A 21,369-nucleotide genomic window follows, 5' to 3' on the forward strand; every position below is an offset into this window, starting at 1 on the left:
TGTGTTTTTCACGAATCTGGCTGAAAAGTTTCACACTGGATCGATAGCTGAACACTTATAAGTTACCAAGACCTAACGTCAGTAACAACTTGGCAGCTCAGCCCTGCTTTCATTACCTTGCTGTCTTGAAGGATCCATACCGCTGGGAAGTAATGTCTGGCTGCCAGGAACACCCGCAAGTCCCTGGAGAAAAGCATAGCTCTCTTACCGACAGAACACCACAGGGGTAAAGGACGACGTTAGGGGGAGGGTTAATGGTAAAGTTACCTGATTAGGTATTCTTAATGGAGGCCGTGGACCACCGGGATATCGAGGGGACATGAAAGGCTAAAAAAAAAAAAAAGAAAAAAAATTACTATATCCAAAATTGTATGGAAAACTTTGATAATGAATTTTTTAGCCACTTTTTGAACAGAACCAATAAATTATGATTAACAGTAAACAAAATTCACTATAAACCAGTTCTACAAAATGACTAATAGTCTCCATTATGAATGTCCCCTCTATCTATACACTGAACCTACGTGTCCACAAAACTCGTGCTTATTCCATATGTACAAGTGGTTTGGATGGAACGGTGAAATAGCTTTCCATTCTAAAGGCCCCGTCACACATAACGACTATCCAGCAATCCCGACAACGATATCCACGTGTCAGGATCGCTGGTGAGTCACTACATGATCGCTGGTGAGCTGTCAGACAGCTTCACCAGCGATCAGCACAGCGTCGCCGAGCGCGCGGCGTCGCTGTGTTCGTTAGTTACCAGCGCGCTGATGCAGGGAGCTGGTAACTAAGGTACACATCGGGTATCCAAGGGACGTGCGTCCCTTGGATACCCGATGTGTACGTTAGTTACCGGCTGATCGCTGGTCTCCCGCCTGTCACACGCAGCGATGCGTGCTGGCCAGCGGGAGACCAGCGACCAAAGAAAAGTCCCGGGCTCTCCTACAGCGATCAGCGATACCCGGCAGGGGGGACGGTCGCTGATCGCTGTCACACACAGCGATCTCGCTGGTGAGATCGCTGTTGTGTCACAAAACTTGTGACTCAGCAGCGATCTCGCTATGTGTGATGGGGCCCTAAGTGTAGGGAGCAGAATGAGTTTCAGAGTGTGACACCAGAACATGCTGGATTATACACGGAGTATAACTGGTATTCTGGGAAATACCCAGTCTATTACATTATCCCCTGAGCTTCGTATGACAAGACGACGAGGACAGAAGCTGCTGCTCAGCAGACAGGTTGGTGTATAGTCTGTGCCACCCCCAATTATTCCCCAGCTGCGCTGCTGAACTTCAGTACACCAGTGATTCAAGACAGGACAACAGCACTATGACTAAAGCTGCCCATACATTATAGATTGTTCGATTTCCTAAAGGGAATTTGTTACCAGGTGTTTGCCAGCTAATCTGAAATCAACATAACATAGAGATAGTGACCCTGATTCCAGTGATGTTTCACTTACAGAGCTGTTTGCTGTAGTTTTGATAAAATCAGTTTTATCAGCAGGAGATTATCACTAGATTAGTAAACCTACTGCCACCTAGTCCTCCATATTCATGAGCTCTGTGCAGTCCCATACAGCCACTGAATGGCAACTTTCTGCCTATGCACAGCGAACTCAGAAAGCTGCCCATCAGTGGTGTGGACAGGGTTATACAGAGCTCAGCATTCCAAAAATTTGTAGATCTGCAGCAGATAAAAGAGATTGTATCAAAATTGCGGAAAACACACCAGTAATTGACACATCACTTGAATCAGGGCCTCTGCCCCTACCTCACACTGCTCTCAGTTGCAACAACCTGGTGACAGATTCCTTTTATACCCATATACGTTTGACCATAATGAATTATTGCTGGCTGTCTCAGTGGAAAAAAAAAAACAATCATTGCTTTGAATGTTAGTGAACATTCGTCCCAAAGATCAGGCATGAGGCTTTCTGTTGGCTAATGCTAAGCAGTGGCTGCACCATTGGCCGAAAATTTCTAAATATCCACCCACGGGATGCCGAACAGCAATCATTCCCAAATGCCCCATATACTGTCCCATATAATGCCCCATATACTGTCCCATATAATGCCCCATATACTGCCAGCCTAGGCAAAGTGTACATCTGTTACACCCATGTGGCAATGGCTTCTGTCTAATGGGGACAATCAATCGTCATGCTGGAATTCAACATGGATCACGCAAGAGCCTGAAACGCTCAAGAGGGAAGTATATGTGCTTGGCGTCTTCTGTAAATATTTCCAGTATCTGGCACTCTGTGGACTAAGCTTTGTGCCATCAGTTTCTCAATACTCTACTATGAGGGGCAATTAAATAATAAAAAAAAGGGTCCTCACTCACAGCTGCATATAGAAGAATATTTATGTTGTGCCCTCATATTGCTGGCGTGTCAGGCCATGGGGACAGCGGGCCGACATTCACTCCTCCTGATTACACCGGTGGAGGCTCGTCATGAGCACAAGTGTCCTGTAGGCCACAGCCTTCATCTACACATGACCTACGCGCTCTATGGTGCGGTAGAAGCGCCATGCTTTATAGCAGGAGCTCATACTTTACACCACATCCAATGGAACCTTTCAGACATCTAATGGCATCACTCTCAGAGGTTGTACGAAGTTTGGAAGTTATCTCCTAGCCTTAGGATAAGGGATAACTTCCTGATCGCGGAGACCCCAGGACTCCGAGAACAGGGGTTCTGAAAAGCCCAGTGTGAATGGAGCAGACGGCAGTCGTGCGCACTTCTAATCCATTAGTTCTTAAAGGAACCTCCGGAGATAACCAAGCGCTCGCCGTCAGAACTCCCATTAACAATGCACATGACTGACCACTGCTCCATTCACACGGGGCCCTTCAGCAGAGCCTAGGTTGTCGGGATCATTGGGGGATACAGCAGTGGGCCTCCCAGCGATCGGGGAGTTATCCTTAGACAGGAGGGATCCTTAGATGGGGAATAACTTCCAAACCTAGCCATTTATTGCAGGATAGAGAGTTGTACCAAAATGAGAAAACTACTTTGACTTAAGTTGGCACATTTTGTTTCCTTTATAAGGCTATGTTCACATGTGGCATTTTTTGATATTTTGGTATGTTTTTTTTCTGCGGCAAAAATGCTGCATCTTACATTACTAGTGAAGTGAATGATATTGCAAAAATCTCCTTCACGTACTGCGCTTTTCTCCTGGCCTTTTTGTTTGTGTTAAAAATAACCTCAGCGCTGCTCACTCTCCCCAGGTCCAAAGCCGCCCTCTACACCGCTGCTACTAGTCTTTGTTGACATGCTGCAGCGGTGACTACAGCACACGACCACTGCAGCCCAAATCTCTGGGTGACCGGGAGCAGCGGGAGCGACGTGATGCCGAGGTTATTAGTTTTAACACAAGCAAGCAGATATAACACTATAAATGGAAAAGCCCTGCAACGGGCCAGCACCGCCTGCAACGGGCCAGCACCGCCTGCAGTTTTTCTATTTTGTAAGATTTCCCGCTGCCACATGTTAAACTCTGAATTGACCCCTTCAGGTATTCGGCTTTGTTTGGCAATATCTTTCATTTCCTTCTTCCATCAACATTAATCCTTTACACTTCCTCCAATACCTTCTCTCCTAAAAGCAGGATTCCTTTTGGGGAGGAAGGAATGGCAAGCAATTGGGGGATGTGTTTAGATCCTGAAGCTTTAATCACCTGGTGATTATCATTGTTCAGACTACAGAAACTACAGCAGTGTATGTGTGCTAGTCAGACTCCGCCCCCTCCAGCGATAAGCAGCTCACTGTCAATAGACAATGTACATAACAATGCCTGGAGTGGAGGGGTTAGATTTCTCAGCTCTGCTGCACTGCTAAATCTAAGAACTCCAATTGTGTCAGAACAGCTGCACCCAGTAATCTAAGTGATACATCGTTGGATTCAGGGTCTCTTTCTCTACATTAAGCTGCTCTCAGATGAGGTAGCAAAAACCTGCTGTAGATTCCCTTTATGCACCAATACCACATGCATGAAAAGATTTTCACAGAAGGGGGTAAATTAATCACAACAAACTTTGGAGTTAGTTGACCACCTAAGGGGACAGTTAGTTTATTTTTTTTTTAATGGTCAGGCATAAAAAAAACAAATCAGGGTAAAAAGTTAGAATCTGCGGCAAAGCTTCAGGGCATTGGCTACCAGACTCCAGCGATGATGGACTATAGTCTGCCCTTCCAAAGAAAAAATAATACAAACAAAAAAACAAAACTCTAGTGTACTCTACCTGACCGTGGGGTCCTATCATGGAGCTGCTGAGGTTGTGAGGTAGGTGATGTGCATGTGGTGATGGCTGTGAACCTGGAGGACCCTAGAGGGTAATGAGATCACGGATATCATTAGACAGGGACTTTCTTATTGGTAAGAGGAAAAGATCAGTGATCAGATTAGAATCTGGTAAGGCGCTGTTCACATTACAGGGGAGCTGTCACCACATTTCACCATGCAAACTGCATACAGTATTCAACACATCTGAGGATGATGTAATCACTTTGAAAATTCACAACTAAATGGCGGTATAAGTGTTTCTTAAAGGTTTCCTTCTGCATTATAAGAGTCCTGGACTCCTACAATGCACATTTTAATATCAGGGTTATATAGCCATTCTGACATATTTTTCCAAAGTAAGTACTCCAACCTCATTGGGTCCAATAAGCTACAAAGAAAATACATGATTAATTGGATCTATAGGGTGACCGATCCATTTCAACACTTTTCCCCCTTACCTTAGGGGGTTTATCATTTTTGACGTCAATAATAGCAGTACTAATCTACCAATCTAAAATACCTGAAACCCAACACACCCCATTCAAAGGACGCCATCATCCATGGCATGACAAGTGTGAACAGAGCTTTACACTGCCTTCTCTCCCTGGTGAAAGGGTCTGGAGTATTACACCATGTAGTGAATATAAGCAGTGATCCCAGTGCTAATGTATAATGCATCTTCTGTGCATGAAATGTTATTACCATTACTAATGCCTAGCTTTATTCTTTATTAATTTCATGTCACTTTTTACCCTGATTTGTTTTTTTGTCACTGTCTTGTGTATTATTAGCAATAAAATTTCTATATAGTATTTCTGGCATTGTTTATTGAGCCTCTATATTGCATCAAGGAGTATTATCGGAATGTATTCATATTATTGATAATACTATGGTGAATGATATCGATCCTTTGGGCATTTAACCCATAAGTCACTATACCATTTCATTCACCTTATGAATTTTCCTGTCCTTGATCCTTTTGAGTTTTTTTCGGTGTTCATGTCTTTGGTCTAGAGGTTTTCTTCCACCTGGCCATGTGGAATTTCGCTTTGGTTGTATTATCTGACTATAGTAGGCACCGCTCAAGGACAGGCATGGTGGGTGCGATGCCTGAAAAACTGACCAGAGGTGATCGTGGACCCCACCAATCATATACTGACCACACTATTTGAAAAATCAAGGTAAAATAAAAAATCTTCTTGCATTAAACCTCCCACAAATGACATCATAAATAACAACATCCAAAAGAAGTCAAACTGAAAATTAGGTGGTGAAATTCCCTAAATGATAAAAATCCTTTTCTAAAATATATAAACACTATCTAAAACAAAAGTAAATTAGAATCGTAGCGTATTTCAACATCTGAGATGTAAATGACAATTGAAGATTATAGATCATTTTACTTTTGTCATTTCCCCCCCACATTTTTGTGCTGCATTTACTGCTTCAGTCCACTAGGTGGCAGTGCAGCCACAGATAACATTGCTCGGCTTCCCCTTCTTTTTAACCTTGTCGCTTATTTTTTTTTAGTGTGAAATATAGTGTTTAATTTTATTTTAGGCTATGAAGTATCTGTTTTATAAACACCGGGTCATGCGCTGGATTCAGCCGAGATTATTTACCAAAATCTGATCATTACAAATGACTGGAGAAGAATGAAGAGCCCCCGTCCCTGTGTAGTCGTCAGACACCTCTCTTTAGGGAAAAGACTGAAGTTACTTAGTTTGGGTTTTTCCAAAATGTGAAGCGATCACAAGCTTTAAAGAAATCTGTCTCCTGTCTCGCCATAGAAGACTGTGTCATCTGTTCTAGAAAAGAATGAATGATTAGCAATTACAGGCGATTCCTAAAAATCACCTTGGGCTCAGCATTCAGACATACGGTAAGCCCACCTGCCAGGCACAACCATGGGCTCCATAGGAGTCATTGTCCACATATCTTGGGATGCTCGAACATAACGGCCATGCTGCCTCAGAGAGATTTCATTATAGGTCGTCACAGGGATCAGAGCAAAAAAAAAAAAGGATCCAATATAAATCCATATTCTCATAGGTACATTGATTAGCACTTCCCAACTTCTGCTGATCATCACTTGTCCTAATGGCGGCTTCATGCTGCCAGCCACGGGCGGCACGCCTCACAGACCGGCTCTGTCATTCACACCAGTGGGATAGGATTTAGGGATGTACTTTTCAGATTAAAAACTAATTTATATGCAAGTGAGGGGCTCGTATGCACCCATGGCATGGTCAGGGCCTCAGTGCACCGATGCGACACTTTACTTTGCATACTGAAAACCGGACACTGCGTAAGCCCAGTCTTCTGTAGTACAGTACCCGATGGCAGTTGCAGACAGGAGAGCGTGCCGGGAGCCCACAATGACACTATGTGAGTGGGCTATTGCAGTGTCGGTGTGAGCTCATTGCTGGCCCATGTCTGCAGTACAGCACCAAGCAGTGGCTGCAGGCAGGACTCGGCACTGATGGTGCACACTGACCGTTCAGGAGCTGTGCTCGGATAGTCTCACTGTGGGCTCCCATCACTGGCTCCTGTCTGGAGCGGACACTAAGCACTGTACTGCAGATAGGAACCAGCAGTGAGAACGCACACCGACACTACAGGAGTCTAAGCACTGTACTGCAGATAGGAGCCAGAGGTGAGAATGCACACCGACACTACAGGAGTCTAAGCAATGTACTGCAGATAGGAGCCAGCGGTGAGAACGCACACCGACACTACAGGAGTCTAAGCAATGTACTGCAGATAGGAGCCAGCGGTGAGAACGCACACCGACACTACAGGAGTCTAAGCACTGTACTGCAGATAGGAGCCAGCGGTGTGAACGCACACCGACACTACAGGAGTCTAAGCACTGTACTGCAGATAGGAGCCAGCGGTGAGAACGCACACCGACACTACAGGAGTCTAAGCACTGTACTGCAGATAGGAGCCAGCAGTGATAAAGCACACCGACACTACAGGAGTCTAAGCACTGTACTGCAGATAGGAGCCAGCGGTGTGAACGCACACCGACACTACAGGAGTCTAAGCACTGTACTGCAGATAGGAGCCAGCAGTGAGAACGCACACCGACACTACAGGAGTCTAAGCAATGTACTGCAGATAGGAGCCAGCGATGTGAAAGCACACCGACACTACAGGAGTCTAAGCACTGTACTGCAGATAGGAGCCAGCAGTGAGAACGCACACCGACACTACAGGAGTCTAAGCAATGTACTGCAGATAGGAGCCAGCGATGTGAAAGCACACCGACACTACAGGAGTCTAAGCACTGTACTGCAGATAGGAGCCAGCAGTGAGAACGCACACCGACACTAGAGGAGTCTAAGCACTGTACTGCAGATAGGAGCAAGCGGTGTGAAAGTACACCGACACTACAGGAGTCTAAGCACTGTACTGCAGATAGGAGCCAGCAGTGATAAAGCACACCGACACTACAGGAGTCTAAGCACTGTACTGCAGATAGGAGCCAGCAGTGAGAAAGCACACCGACACTACAGGAGTCTAAGCACTGTACTGCAGATAGGAGCCAGCAGTGAGAACGCACACCGACACTACAGGAGTCTAAGCAATGTACTGCAGATAGGAGCCAGCGATGTGAAAGCACACCGACACTACAGGAGTCTAAGCACTGTACTGCAGATAGGAGCCAGCAGTGAGAACGCACACCGACACTACAGGAGTCTAAGCAATGTACTACAGAAAGGAGCCAGCGATGTGAAAGCACACCGACACTACAGGAGTCTAAGCACTGTACTGCAGATAGGAGCCAGCAGTGAGAACGCACACCGACACTACAGGAGTCTAAGCAATGTACTACAGAAAGGAGCCAGCGATGTGAAAGCACACTGACACTACAGGAGTCTAAGCACTGTACTGCAGATAGGAGCAAGCGGTGTGAAAGCACACCGACACTACAGGAGTCTAAGCACTGTACTGCAGATAGGAGCCAGCGGTGTGAACGCACACTGACACTACAGGAGTCCAGCCGCATACGCTCACACAGTGTCACTGTGGACTCTCATCGCTAGCTCCGGCTTGTGGCCACCGCTCAGTACTGTACTGCAGACAAGTGCCAGTCATGAAAGCGCACACCGACACCGAGCAAGGCTGGGCTCCTGCATTGTCCATGTGAAGCTGCGGAGCCGCTGACTGAGCACAGGCAAATCGTGCTGTTAATCAAACCGAGGGGACATAACTGTGCAACCGAGCCCTTGGCCATGCTAAGGGGGCACCAAATCTCACTCATTTGCATATAAAAATGCATTTGTTTGCCATCTAAACCTCTAAAATCTATACTACAGGTACGATTTGTATAACGTCTAAACCCCCCACACCCCCGTGATTTTATTAGAATATCGGGGGTGAAAGGACCCCTTTAATCCAGCAATGTACAGTCATGGCCAAAAGTTTTGAGAATGACACAAATATTATATTTTCACATGATCTGCTGCCCTCTGGTTTTCATGTGTGTTTGTCAGATGTTTTTATCACATACAGAAATATAATTGCAATCATATTATGAGTAACAAAAGGTTATATTGACAGCTAGAATGAGTTAATGCAGCAAGTCAATATTTGCAGTGTTGACCCTTCTTCTTCAGGACCTCAGCAATTCTCCCTGGCATGCTCTCAATCAACTTCTGGATCAAATCCTGACTGATAGCAGTCCATTCTTGCAAAATCAATGCTTTTATTTTGTCTGAATTTGAAGGTTTTTGTTTGTCCACCCGTCTCTTGATGATTGACCACAAGTTCTCAATGGGATTAAGATCTGGGGAGTTTCCAGGCCATGGTCCCAAAATCTCTATGTTTTGTTCCCTGAGCCACTTAGTTATCACCTTTGCTTTATGGCAAGGTGCTCCATCATGGTGAAAAAGGCATTGTTGATCGCCAAACTGCTCTTGGATGGTTGGGAGAAGTTGCTCTCGGAGGACATTCTGGTACCATTCTTTATTCATGGCTGTGTTTTTAGGCAAGACTGAGAGAGAGCCCATTCCCTTGGCTGAGAAGCAACCCCACACATGAATGGTTTCAGGATGCTTGACAGTTGGCATGAGACAAGACTGGTGGTAGCGCTCACCTGGTCTTCTCCGAATAAAAGCAGTTTTCCAGATGTCCCAAACAATCGAAAAGGGGATTCATCAGAGAAAATGACTTTACCCCAGTTCTCAGCAGTCCACTCCCTGTACCTCTTGCAGAATAACAGTCTGTCCATGATGTTTTTTCTGGAGAGAAGTGGCTTCTTTGCTGCCCTCCTTGAGACCAGGCCTTGCTCCAAGAGTCTCCGCCTCACAGTGCGTGCAGATGCACTCACACCTGCCTGCTGCCATTCCTGAGCAAGCTCTGCACTGCTGGTAGCCCGATCCCGCAGCTGAAACACTTTTAAGAGACGGTCCTGGCGCTTGCTGGTCCTTCTTGGGCGCCCTGGAGCCTTTTTGGCAACAAGGGAACCTCTCTCCTTGAAGTTCTTGATGATGCGATAGATTGTTGACTGAGGTGCAATCTTTCTAGCTGCGATACTCTTCCCTGGTAGGCCATTTTTGTGCAGTGCAATGATGACTGCACGTGTTTCTTTAGAGATAACCATGGTTAACAGAAGAGAAACAATGATGCCAAGCACCAGCCTCCTTTTAAAGTGTCCAGTGGTGTCATTCTTACTTAATCATGACAGATTGATCTCCAGCCCTGTCCTCATCAACACCCACACCTGTGTTAATGGAGCAATCACTGAAACGATGTTAGCTGGTCCTTTTAAGGCAGGGCTGCAATGATGTTGAAATGTGTTTTGGGGGATAAAGTTCATTTTCTAGGCAAATATTGACTTTGCAAGTAATTGCTGTTAAGCTGATCACTCTTTATAACATTCTGGAGTATATGCAAATTGCCATTAGAAAAAATGAAGCAGTAGACTTTGTAAAAATTAATATTTGTGTCATTCTCTAAACTTTTGGCCATGACTGTAGGCTTCATTCTGTAACACTGATGTGTCAGGGAGATCATATTATAAATGAGCATGACTAGTCCGAGAGGCGGGTCCGTCAACTTCTCCCATCCAGCTGACCTGCTGGTCGCGGGGAGAAGCCAGCAGGGACGTCGCTCTGTAATTAGTTGTCTTAGTCACGAGTGCCCCTGAAATGCCAGTATGTCAGAGTGAGAGCGCCGGTGTCCAATACATGTGGTCTGTGGCTGAGGCATCAGCGGATAGGTTCCCTTTAATATTGCACAGTAGGGCAGACGCCCATGATTTGTGACGATTAGTCTCAATGACACTTATGCACCTCTAGGTGGCGCTTCACAGTAAGGCAAGCATGCTAAATTTGGGAGACATTAGATACCCTAAAGCCAGTCCCCCTCCGCACAGCTCGCTGGTTCGCACTCCTTGGGACCCGCTCCTGCTCAGAAATTGGCTAGAATTTGCCCAGATTTGATGGCCGGCAAGGTGACGGCTATAACCGCACGGTACCATCTACTTCACCTCATTGTGTCTGTCAGATCACAGAAGAGATTGTTACAGATTTCTGAAAGATACTCAGCGCTTAATGTCACAGTAACGAGCAGAAAACACAACCCGAGCATTGTACAAATTGGGAAACAACCTCGGCAGAAAGACAGCAGGGTCAGGGACGAGCGGGCACACTGGTCTCCTCCAGGCTCCCCAGTACAGGAGCACGGCGTGTGCGGACATAGCTGTCAATCGTGTCTGCAGGAGACGATATGCTAATTGCACCACTCTCTGAATGGGCTCATAAAAAGGTAATACGTGACGCAGAGGAGGGAACAGCGACACCCAAATATTTAACTGCTAGTTATGTTCTAGACTGACTGGGAACGGCGAGGACAGAGGAGCAACTGGGAGAAATGGAATGGGCTCCACGGCTGCACCTACCGTACCCTTCCTGTGGCCCAGCCCTCTCTGCTGGAGTCAATCACTGTGACAGCTGGGCACAATCGGATGCCCAAAACAAAGACTGTTTCCTCTGTTATAGGGGTGCCCTGTTTTTAAAGGAAATCTGCCAGCAGGTTTTTGCTATGTAATCTGAGAGCACCATAATAAAAGAGCAGAGGCCCTGATTACAGCAATGTGTCACTTATTGGGCTGAGTTTTGCTGCTTCAATACAATCAGTGTATCACTACAGGACAACTTGGCACGTGCAGGTTAGTCCAAGCCCACCCCCCAGCACTGATCAGCAGCTCTCTGTCACTATACAATGTACACAGACAGCTGTGGTGCGGACAGGGTTATACACAGCGCAACAACTGAGCTCTGCTACATCTGCAGAAGAGAGAACTGTGATTCTATCACAACTGCTGCACCCAGCAAACCAAGTGATACATCACTGGAATCAGGATCTCTGTCTCTACCTTGTGGTGCTGTCAGATTACATAGCAAAAAGGTTCTGACAGATTCCATTTAACTAGCTAAAATAATAAAATCAGCATAAGTCTGCATTTACTTGTTTGTTTTCCATGGTCCATGTATACACCATGATTTTTGGGCCGCCTGCAGATTTGACTGCACTTATGAGGTGGGTCTCCAAGCTTTGTGGTCTGGACTTAGGTGCAAAACACGGATGAGTGGGCAGACGCATGTGTGAATAAGGCTCCTGGGCACATACATTGGGCAGACGCATGTATGTATAAGGCTCCTGGGCACATACTATGGGCAGACGCATGTGTGTATAAGGCTCCATGGCACATACAGTGGGCAGACGCATGTGTGTATAAGGCTCCTGGGCACATACAGTGGGCAGACGTATGTGTGTATAAGGCTCCTGGGCACATACATTGGGCAGACGCATGTATGTATAAGGCTCCTGGGCACATACTATGGGCAGACGCATGTGTGTATAAGGCTCCATGGCACATACAGTGGGCAGACGCATGTGTGTATAAGGCTCCATGGCACATACAGTGGGCAGACGTGTGTATAAGGCTCCTGGGTACATACAGTGGGCAGACGCATGTGTGTATAAGGCTCCTGGGTACATACAGTGGGCAGACGCATGTGTGTATAAGGCTCCTGGGCGCATACAGTGGGCAGACGCATGTGTGTATAAGGCTCCTGGGTACATAGAGTGGGCAGACACATGTGTGTATAAGGCTCTACGGCACATACAGTGGGCAGACGCATGTGTGTATAAGGCTCCTGGGCACATACTATGGGCAGACGTATGAGTGTATAAGGTTCCTGGGCACATAGAGTGGGCAGACATGTGTGTATAAGGCTCCTGGGTACATACAGTGGGCAGACGCATGTATGTATAAGGCTCCTGGGTACATACAGTGGGCAGACGCATGTGTGTATAAGGCTCCATGGCACATACAGTGGGCAGACGCATGTGTGTATAAGGGTCCTGGGCACATAGAGTGGGCAGACGCATGTGTGTATAAGGCTCCTGGGCACATACTAAGGGCAGACGTATGTGTGTATAAGGGTCCTGGGCACATAGAGTGGGCAGACGTGTGTATAAGGCTCTTGGGTACATACAGTGGGCAGACGCATGTGTGAATAAGGCTCCTGGGCGCATACAGTGGGCAGACGCATGTGTGTATAAGGCTCCTGGGTACATACAGTGGGCAGACGCATGTGTGTATAAGGCTCCTGGGTACATACAGTGGGCAGACGCATGTGTGTATAAAGCTCCTGGGTACATACAGTGGGCAGACGCATGTGTGTATAAGGCTCCTGGGTACATACAGTGGGCAGACGCATGTGTGTATAAGGCTCTACGGCACATACAGTGGGAAGACGCATGTGTGTATAAGGCTCCTGGGTGCATACAGTGGGCAGACGCATGTGTGCACATGGCATCAGCCTAGTGGCAAAGCAGATTCTACTTCTTCAATTAAGGAGCCCATAGCTGATGTGGACAACTTTTGGAAATTCTTGCAGTTAAGGAAATGTCTGGCATCAAAGCCAATATAATCCAGGTCAAATGAACGGGTATTCGAAACAATTGCATGGCCTTAATTTGCAGTCACACATTTATATATCGCTGTGAATTTTAGTAAACTAGAACTGTGCAGAGAAGAGATCTGGTTCTCCGAACACTTTATATAAAGTCATTGTCCATTGTTCTCCTTGTATAAATAGCAGGACTGGATCCAACTATTCTCCACTGTCTATTGGCCGCCGCCGGATGCCACAGATCGAGCCCACCAGCGGCAACTAAACAGAGTGACGGCGCTGTGCTGTTCCACTCTGCGCACTTCCAGACGTAAGAGCTGCTGACCAGAGTGGGGTTGGAGGGGTCGCTGAGTGTCAGACCTCCACTGATCTGAGAATACAGTGCCTTGCAAAAGTATTAACCCCCCCCTGGTTTTAAAGAAATATAGATATAAATTACATTTATGGGATCAAATAACGAAAAACTGGCATGTACAATTGTGCATATGAATTCACCAATTTTGTGATGAAGCCACTAAAAATTTATGGTGCGTGCAATTACCTTCATAAGTCACATGCTTAGTGACAGGTCGTCCCCCTTTGTGCAATGTAAGTGTCACATGGTCTGTCAGTATACACACATTTTCTGAAAGGCCAGAGAGGCTGCAGCACCATTAACAAGAGGCACCACTAACCAAACACCATGAAGATCTCCAAACAAGTCAGGGACAAAGTTGTTGAGAAATACAAGTCAGGGTTGGGTTAAAAAAAAATAAAAAAAAATAGAAATCTCTGATGATCCCCCAGTGCTCAATCAAATCCATTATCGTCAAATGGAAAGAACATGGTACCACAGCAAAGCTGTCAAGAGAGGGCCGCCCACCAAAACTCTCAGCCCAGGCAAGGAGGGCATGAATCACAGAGGCAGCACACAGACCAAGGGTAACCCTGAAGAAGCTGCAGAGTTTCCGAGCAGAGACTGTAGTATCTGTCCATACAACCACAATAAGTCATACACTTCATATAGGTGGCCTTTATAGAAGAGTGGGCAGAAAAAAGTTTTTATTTCCACACAAAAATTGTTAGGCTCGTTTTGAGTTTGCCAAAAGACATGTGGAATTCTCCCCAAATGTATGGAGGAAGGTGCTGTGGTCAGACGAGCCCAAAAATTGAAATTGTTGGTCACCAATGGAAATGCTATGTCTGGCATCAAACCAACACAGCTCATCACCCCAAGAACACTATCCTTACAGTGAAAGATGGTGGTGGCAGCATCATGCAGTGGGGATGGTTTTCAGCAGCAGGGACAGGGAAAATGGTCCGAGTAGAGGGGAAGATGGATGGTGCGAAATACAGGGATATTCTTGAGAAAAACCTGTTTCAGTCTGTCAGTGATTTGAGACTGGGATGGAGGTTCAGCATCCAACAAGACAATGACCCGAAGCATACTGCTAAAGAAAAACTCGAGTGGTTTAAGAGGAAATGTGTAAATGTTTCAAGTCTTTGCTCAGACTTGAAGATTGCTGTTCACCAGAGGAAATCATCTACCGAATATACTCGTGTATAAGCCGAGATTTTCAGCCCATTTTTTTGGGCTGAAAGTCCCCCTCTCGGCTTATACACGAGTCATATACCTGGGGGGATCGGCAGGGGAGGGGGAGCGGGGGTGTCAGATCATACTCACCCTTCTCTGCAGCTCCCCTGCTTGTTCCATGTTGTCGGCGCTGCTCTCTTCCTGCTTCAGCTGTCAAATGGTACCCGCTCCTGCGTCTGTGTCCTGGCAACGTCGGTTAGTTCCGGGTTGCCGGTCACGTGACGGGGGCGGGTTGTATGTCCGGGTTATCATGGCGGCGCGCGCACGCCGCTATAGGCTCGATCTCAATCAATAATCAACAGATGTATATTTAAGGCACCCGGTTCAGATCAGAGACCACCCCCTGACGAAGGATTCATTCCGAAACGCGCGTCAGGGCTGTGTTTCTCTGTGACCGGCAGGCTGTGCTTCAGGTATATATACTTCTGCAATGGCTGCACATCCAGTTGGAAGAATGTCTCAAGTGGGGTACCACAGGGCTCTGTCCTGGGCCCTGTATTGTTCAACATCTTTATCAACGATTTAGATGAAGGAATTGAGGGTAAACTGATTAAATTTGCTGATGACACAAAGCTAGGAGGGATAGCTAATACTAGAGAAGAGAGAGAGAGGATTCAAAAAGATTTAAATAAACTGGAGAAGTGGGCAGCAACTAACAGAATGGTTTTTAACAGGGAGAAATGCAAAGTACTACATCTGGGCAATAAAAATGAAAAAAGCATATATAGAATGGGAGGAATAGGGCTAAGTGACAGCACATGTGAAAAAGACTTGGGTATACTAATAGATCACAGACTGAATATGAGTCAACAGTGTGATGCAGCAGCAAAAAAGGCAAATGCAATTCTAGGATGTATTAACAAAAGCATACAGTCTAGATCACGTGAAGTAATTATTTCCCTCTACTCCTCTTTGGTCAGACCTCATCTGGAATATTGTGTCCAATTTTGGGCACCACATTTTAAAAAAGACATCAACAAACTGGAGCAAGTTCAGAAAAGAGCGACCAGAATGGTGACCGGTCTGCAAACCCTGTCTTATGAGGAAAGGTTGCAGGATTTGGGAATGTTTAGTTTGCAAAAGAGAAGACTGAGAGGAGACTTAATAGCTGTCTACAAATATCTAAAGGGCTGTCACATTGTAGAAGGATCAACTTTATTCTCATTTGCACAAGGAAAGACTAGAAGCAATGGGATGAAGCTGAATGGGAGGAGACACAGATTAGATATTAGAAAAAACTTTTTGACAGTTAGAGTGATCAATGAGTGGAACAGGCTGCCACGAGAAGTGGTGAGTTCTCCTTCAATGGAGGTCTTCAAACAGAGGCTGGACAGACATCTGACTGGGATGATTTAGCGAATCCTGCTTTGAGCAGGGGGTTGGACCAGATGGCCCAGGAGGTCCCTTCCAACTCTACGATTCTATGATTCTCAATCCCCTTCCTATTATATTCATTCTATATATACATGCACTTGGCACTATTCAAAGGCCATATTAGGTTGTTGTTTACATCTGCACTTGGCACTTTTTTGTTTAAGCGCCACATTCTGTAATAAGTGCTCTAACTGCATTTTTTACATTTACTTGGTTTTTGTATGTAATGGTTACACTATTTTATGCACTCTGCACCTTGTATTAAAATCACAGTTGATTATTGATTATGTACACTGTGTGATTATATTATTGTTACCTTCCTGCCCCCCCCCCCTTTACATATTTGTATGAGAAGCTTATTAATATATACCATTTAATATATATATATATATATATATATATATATATATATATATATATATATATATATATATATTATGGATTGATTAATTGCCAGCCTGCTATATATTTTATTTTATTATATATGTAATTATTTTTACTATTTTTCACACAGAGGACACTTGCTGTGTTACTATTGTTACCCTATTTAAATAAAGGTATTTTTATAAAATAGAGGTTGTCCCTTTTACTACGGTATTAATTGTATTTGTATATTTAATACTTCTTTATTGACCTGAAATTCGAATAATGCTTTGTTGGTTTTTCTGCACAGTCACTGCAGAGGGCAACGCTGATGAGCAGGGGGCAGCGACTGAGGTGAGCACACAGGTTTTTGTCTTTTTTTGTAAGGGAGGCAGCAGCAGCAGCAACATGATGGGGCCACTCACTGTGCAGCAAAGCTGGGGCCACTCACTGAGCATAACTGGGGCCACTCACTGTGCAGAAAAGCTGGGGCCACTCACTGTGCAGAAAAGCTGGGGCCACTCACTGTGCAGCAAAGCTGGGGCCACTCACTGTGCAGCAAAGCTGGGGCCACTCACTGTGCAGCAAAGCTGGGGCCACTCACTGTGCAGCAAAGCTGGGGCCACTCACTGTGCAGCAAAGCTGGGGCCACTCACTGTGCAGCAAAGCTGGGGCCACTCACTGTGCATGATAACTGGGGCCACTCACTGTGCAGAAAAGCTGGGGCCACTCACTGTGCATGATAACTGGGGCCACTCACTGTGCATGATAACTGGGGCCACTCACTGTGCAGAAAAGCTGGGGCCACTCACTGTGCATGATAACTGGGGCCACTCACTGTGCATGATAACTGGGGCCACTCACTGTGCATGATAACTGGGGCCACTCACTGTGCATGATAACTGGGGCCACTCACTGTGCATGATAACTGGGGCCACTCACTGTGCAGCAAAGCTGGGGCCACTCACTGTGCATCAAAGCTGGGGCCACTCACTGTGCATCATAACTGGGGCCACTCACTGTGCATCATAACTGGGGCCACTCACTGTGCATCATAACTGGGGCCACTCACTGTGCATCATAACTGGGGCCACTCACTGTGCATCATAACTGGGGCCACACACTGCAGATAACTGAGGCCACTCACTGTGCACCCTCGGCTTATACACGAGTCAATAAGTTTTCCCAGTTTTTTGTGGCAAAATTAGGGGGGTCGGCTTATACTCGGGTCAGCTTATACTCGAGTATATACGGTAACTTGAAGGATCTGAAGCAGTTTTGGATTAAGGAATGGGCAAAAATCCGAGTGACAAGATGTGGAAAGACTTATCCAAAACAACTTGCAGCTGCAATTGTGCAAAAAGAGGCTCTACAAGGTGCTGACTTTAGGGGAGTGGATAGTTATGCACACTGAAATTTTCAGACATTTTGCCCTATTTGTTGATTGCTTCACAAAAAAAGAAGAAAAATATTCACAATTTTAGGCATGTTCTTTACATGAACAGGTGCAAACCTTAAAAAAAAAACCAATGACATTCCAGGTTGTGAAGTAGCAAAACATGAAAAATGCAAAGGGTGGGGGAGGACTTTTGCAAGCCACTGTATGTTATCAATATCTCAGTATTGGAAAAACCTTTATAGGGGCAAGTCCACACATACTGGCCACAGTGCTGCAGGATAAGGCACCTACATCTAATTTTACCAGTAATAAGTCCATGACCCTGTTGCCATTTGGACCATTTCTGGTAAGGACTGACCACTGTATATCGGGCACACTGCACACACAGGTCCTGCATATCAGGCACACTGCACACACAGGTCCTGTATATCAGGCACACTGCACACACAGGTCCTGTATATCAGGCACACTAGACACACAAGTCCTGTATATCAGGCACACTGCACACACAGGTCCTGTATATCAGGCACACTGCACACACAGGTCCTGCATATCAGGCACACTGCACACACAGGTCTTGTATATCAGGCACACTGCACACACAGGTCCTGTATATCAGGCACACTGCACACACAGGTCCTGTATATCAGGCATACTGCACACACAGGTCCTGTATATCAGGCACACTGCACACACAGGTCCTGCATATCAGGCACACTGCACACACAGGTCTTGTATATCAGGCACACTGCAAACACAGGTCCTGTATATCAGGCACACTGCACACACAGGTCCTGTATATCAGGCACACTGCACACACAGGTCCTGTATATCAGGCACACTGCACACACAGGTCCTGCATATCAGGCACACTGCACACACAGGTCCTGCCATTTTGGAGAGCCATCACAATTGGGCCCTTGCTCAGATTCATACACTTGCCCATTTTTACTGCTTACGAGACATTAACCTTGAGAACTGTTAGCTTGCTGCTGAATATCTCGCCTGTTAACCAATATTATTCACCTGTTTTACTGTTATGGCCTATGGCTATATATCAGAAGGGATTTCTTAAAGTGACCTACCAGTTAAAGTTCTACAGGTAAACAGCTTCCTATAGTTATGCTACAATATTAGCTGTAAAAAGTCCATAAAATAAAACTGTTCCTACAGAATGTACACCCTTATGGTATATAGAGTTATTCCTCGGCTGGCGTCGTGCTGACAGCCTGTATATCGCGCCTGAGCCTGCTCTGTAGGTAATGTAATATGAGGCGGATAAGGGGGCTACCCACGCTCCCGTATTATTAGCCATCACAATAGAGACCCTCCATAAGAGGCGCTCCCACCCAGCGACTTAGGACCAGAGATTAGGTCTTCTGCAGAACTAAGTGAAGAATCTGCAGCCAGCGGCCCCAGTGTGGATGTTTAGTCTGTGCATACCTGAAAGAATCCAGGAGGGACCGGACCCACCGGCATGCCGTCCCCCGGGGGCATATTTCCTAGAACAGGACTGGGTGCAGCGGCAGCACTCTGCAAGGAAACAAGATGCCCGATTAGTGTCAGACTTATCCATCGCCTATCTAATAACAGAACAATACATTTACATGCAGGCGGCCATATCCTCCTCCATCCAAAGTTACCTAGACTAGTTCCTAAACTGGACACAATACCTGCAGAAAAACATGGTCTTGCCGCACTCATCCGCACTTTTGGTGCATACACCAGTTTTATATGTCTCATGCTTTTTTGAAAGGGTAATACTTCTCATCAGCATCATGTCAGCACTATAGGTGCAGGGACTTCCCTTCCCACACTTCCCGTTATGCATTGCTCCTGTCACTGACCAATGACTTGCCTGTCCTGTACTGAGCGTTGGACAAAAAGGAGGGACAAAGTCTTGCTCCAACTTAAGTCAGTCCATCTCAGTGCTGCTAGAGAAGGCGACATGTCTGTGGATAAGTTACAAGAAAAAAACGAGACACCTAAGGGTTGGCATTGAGGAGGGTATTTCAGGGGAATAGGACAATTTTTTTTTTTTTTAAAGTTATTTGCAGATTGTGTATTTATCACAATATCAAATTAGAGGAAATGATCATTAAGTACAGGGATCATGTATATGCAGAAAATATAGATTATGGGGCACTCTTATACGGTCTCCATCTACCATCAGTGGAGAGTCATGCACGAAGCTCTGACAGATTACGAAGGTGAAGAAACGCCATGGTGCGCCAAGACCTGCTCCCCTTTTCAACTCTTAGATGTGTTCAGTGGAACGCTGGACCTCTCCCAAAGAGCGGAGAAGCCCCTGTATTCTAGAAGTCAATGTGGCTACCACTCCAAAGCCCCATGTGCTTTACTAGCAGGCGGCAATAACCTGCTGCTCTACGTGGATAAAGAAGCTCTCTTCCTTCCATCAATGTTTATACCCTCTTAATATATTGCAATCTTCATATTATATAGTGCTGGTGAAAAAAATTCAAAATTGGGAATTTGAAAAGAAAAATTATTTCGCTTAGGTCGGCATTTTATGACAACCGCAATGTTTCAATTTTTGGGTATACAGTGCTGTGTGAGGGTTTATTTTTTTATGCCCTGAGATTACATTCTCATTGATACCATTTTGTGTTAGATAAAATGTCTTGATAGTCTTTCTTGCATTTTACCGCAATATTGCACTGGCCAGAAACACCCCCCCCCCCCTGTAATTCTGGAGGTTTGATTTTTTTTTCTTGTTACGCCGTTTACCAATCAGATTAATTTATTGTATATTCTGATAGCTAGGACTTTGACGAAAGCAGCGTTACCAAATAAAGTATGTTTTTTTTAATTATTGCTTTATTTTTAATGGTGAAAAAGGCAAGGGATTTGAACTTTTATATTATTAAATTTTATAGTTTTTTTTTTCATATTTTTAAAAACATTTTTCCTTCACTTTTTACTGACTTCAATCGTCCTCTTAGGAGACTTGAAACTACAAGGAGAATCTATTTAATGTCAAATCTTTGGCCTTTTTATTAATAGCTATTCATGCAAGTCATCGATGTATTCTACAAAGCTGGAGATCCCCTTTAAAAAAAAAAATAAAAAAAAAATTGAAAAGTAGCAAAACTTCTGTAAGTAGCACATCACCAAATTAGCTTACATTTCTGCAGACTTTAAAGGAGAAATGACACCGTGCACTGACTAATTAACCCTTACAGTCACACATTCAGCTCCCTTATGCCGATGCAGAGACGTGTTCGTAGGTAATCAGACCGTGCATGCAGTTTTGCATTGGTGTGTAGAAAGGCAGGCGTTATGTCATGGGTATTTTACACCAGAGCTTTGCATTCCACAGAGAGAAAACACGGAAGAAAAAGAGAGAGGACTCATTGATCTCTCTGGGGCTTTTCTCAAGAACATGTGGGCTTATGCTGCATAGAAGAAAAG

At 45.4% G+C, this 21,369-nt stretch overlaps 1 protein-coding gene across 2 annotated transcripts in view; it reads right to left on the reverse strand.

Moving 5' to 3' along the window:
* The window catches only part of SSBP2 (single stranded DNA binding protein 2), a 252,053-nt gene that overhangs the window by 18,731 nt on the left and 211,953 nt on the right, over nucleotides 1-21,369 (reverse strand). Inside the window, exons 5-8 of one of the 2 annotated variants that reach the window (XM_073582178.1) lie at nucleotides 19,381-19,470; nucleotides 4,255-4,338; nucleotides 268-327; nucleotides 117-183 (exon numbers count right to left, since the gene is read on the reverse strand). In XM_073582178.1, coding sequence (XP_073438279.1) covers nucleotides 117-183; nucleotides 268-327; nucleotides 4,255-4,338; nucleotides 19,381-19,470 — 301 coding nt within the window. The remainder of the gene's footprint in view (nucleotides 1-116; nucleotides 184-267; nucleotides 328-4,254; nucleotides 4,339-19,380; nucleotides 19,471-21,369) is intronic. The other variant, XM_073582256.1, reaches the window with a different exon arrangement.

The sequence above is a fragment of the Dendrobates tinctorius genome, unplaced genomic scaffold (assembly GCF_039654945.1).
Source record: "Dendrobates tinctorius isolate UK_male_01 unplaced genomic scaffold, ASM3965494v1 ptg000003l, whole genome shotgun sequence".
In the NCBI taxonomy this organism is placed as follows: domain Eukaryota; kingdom Metazoa; phylum Chordata; class Amphibia; order Anura; family Dendrobatidae; genus Dendrobates; species Dendrobates tinctorius.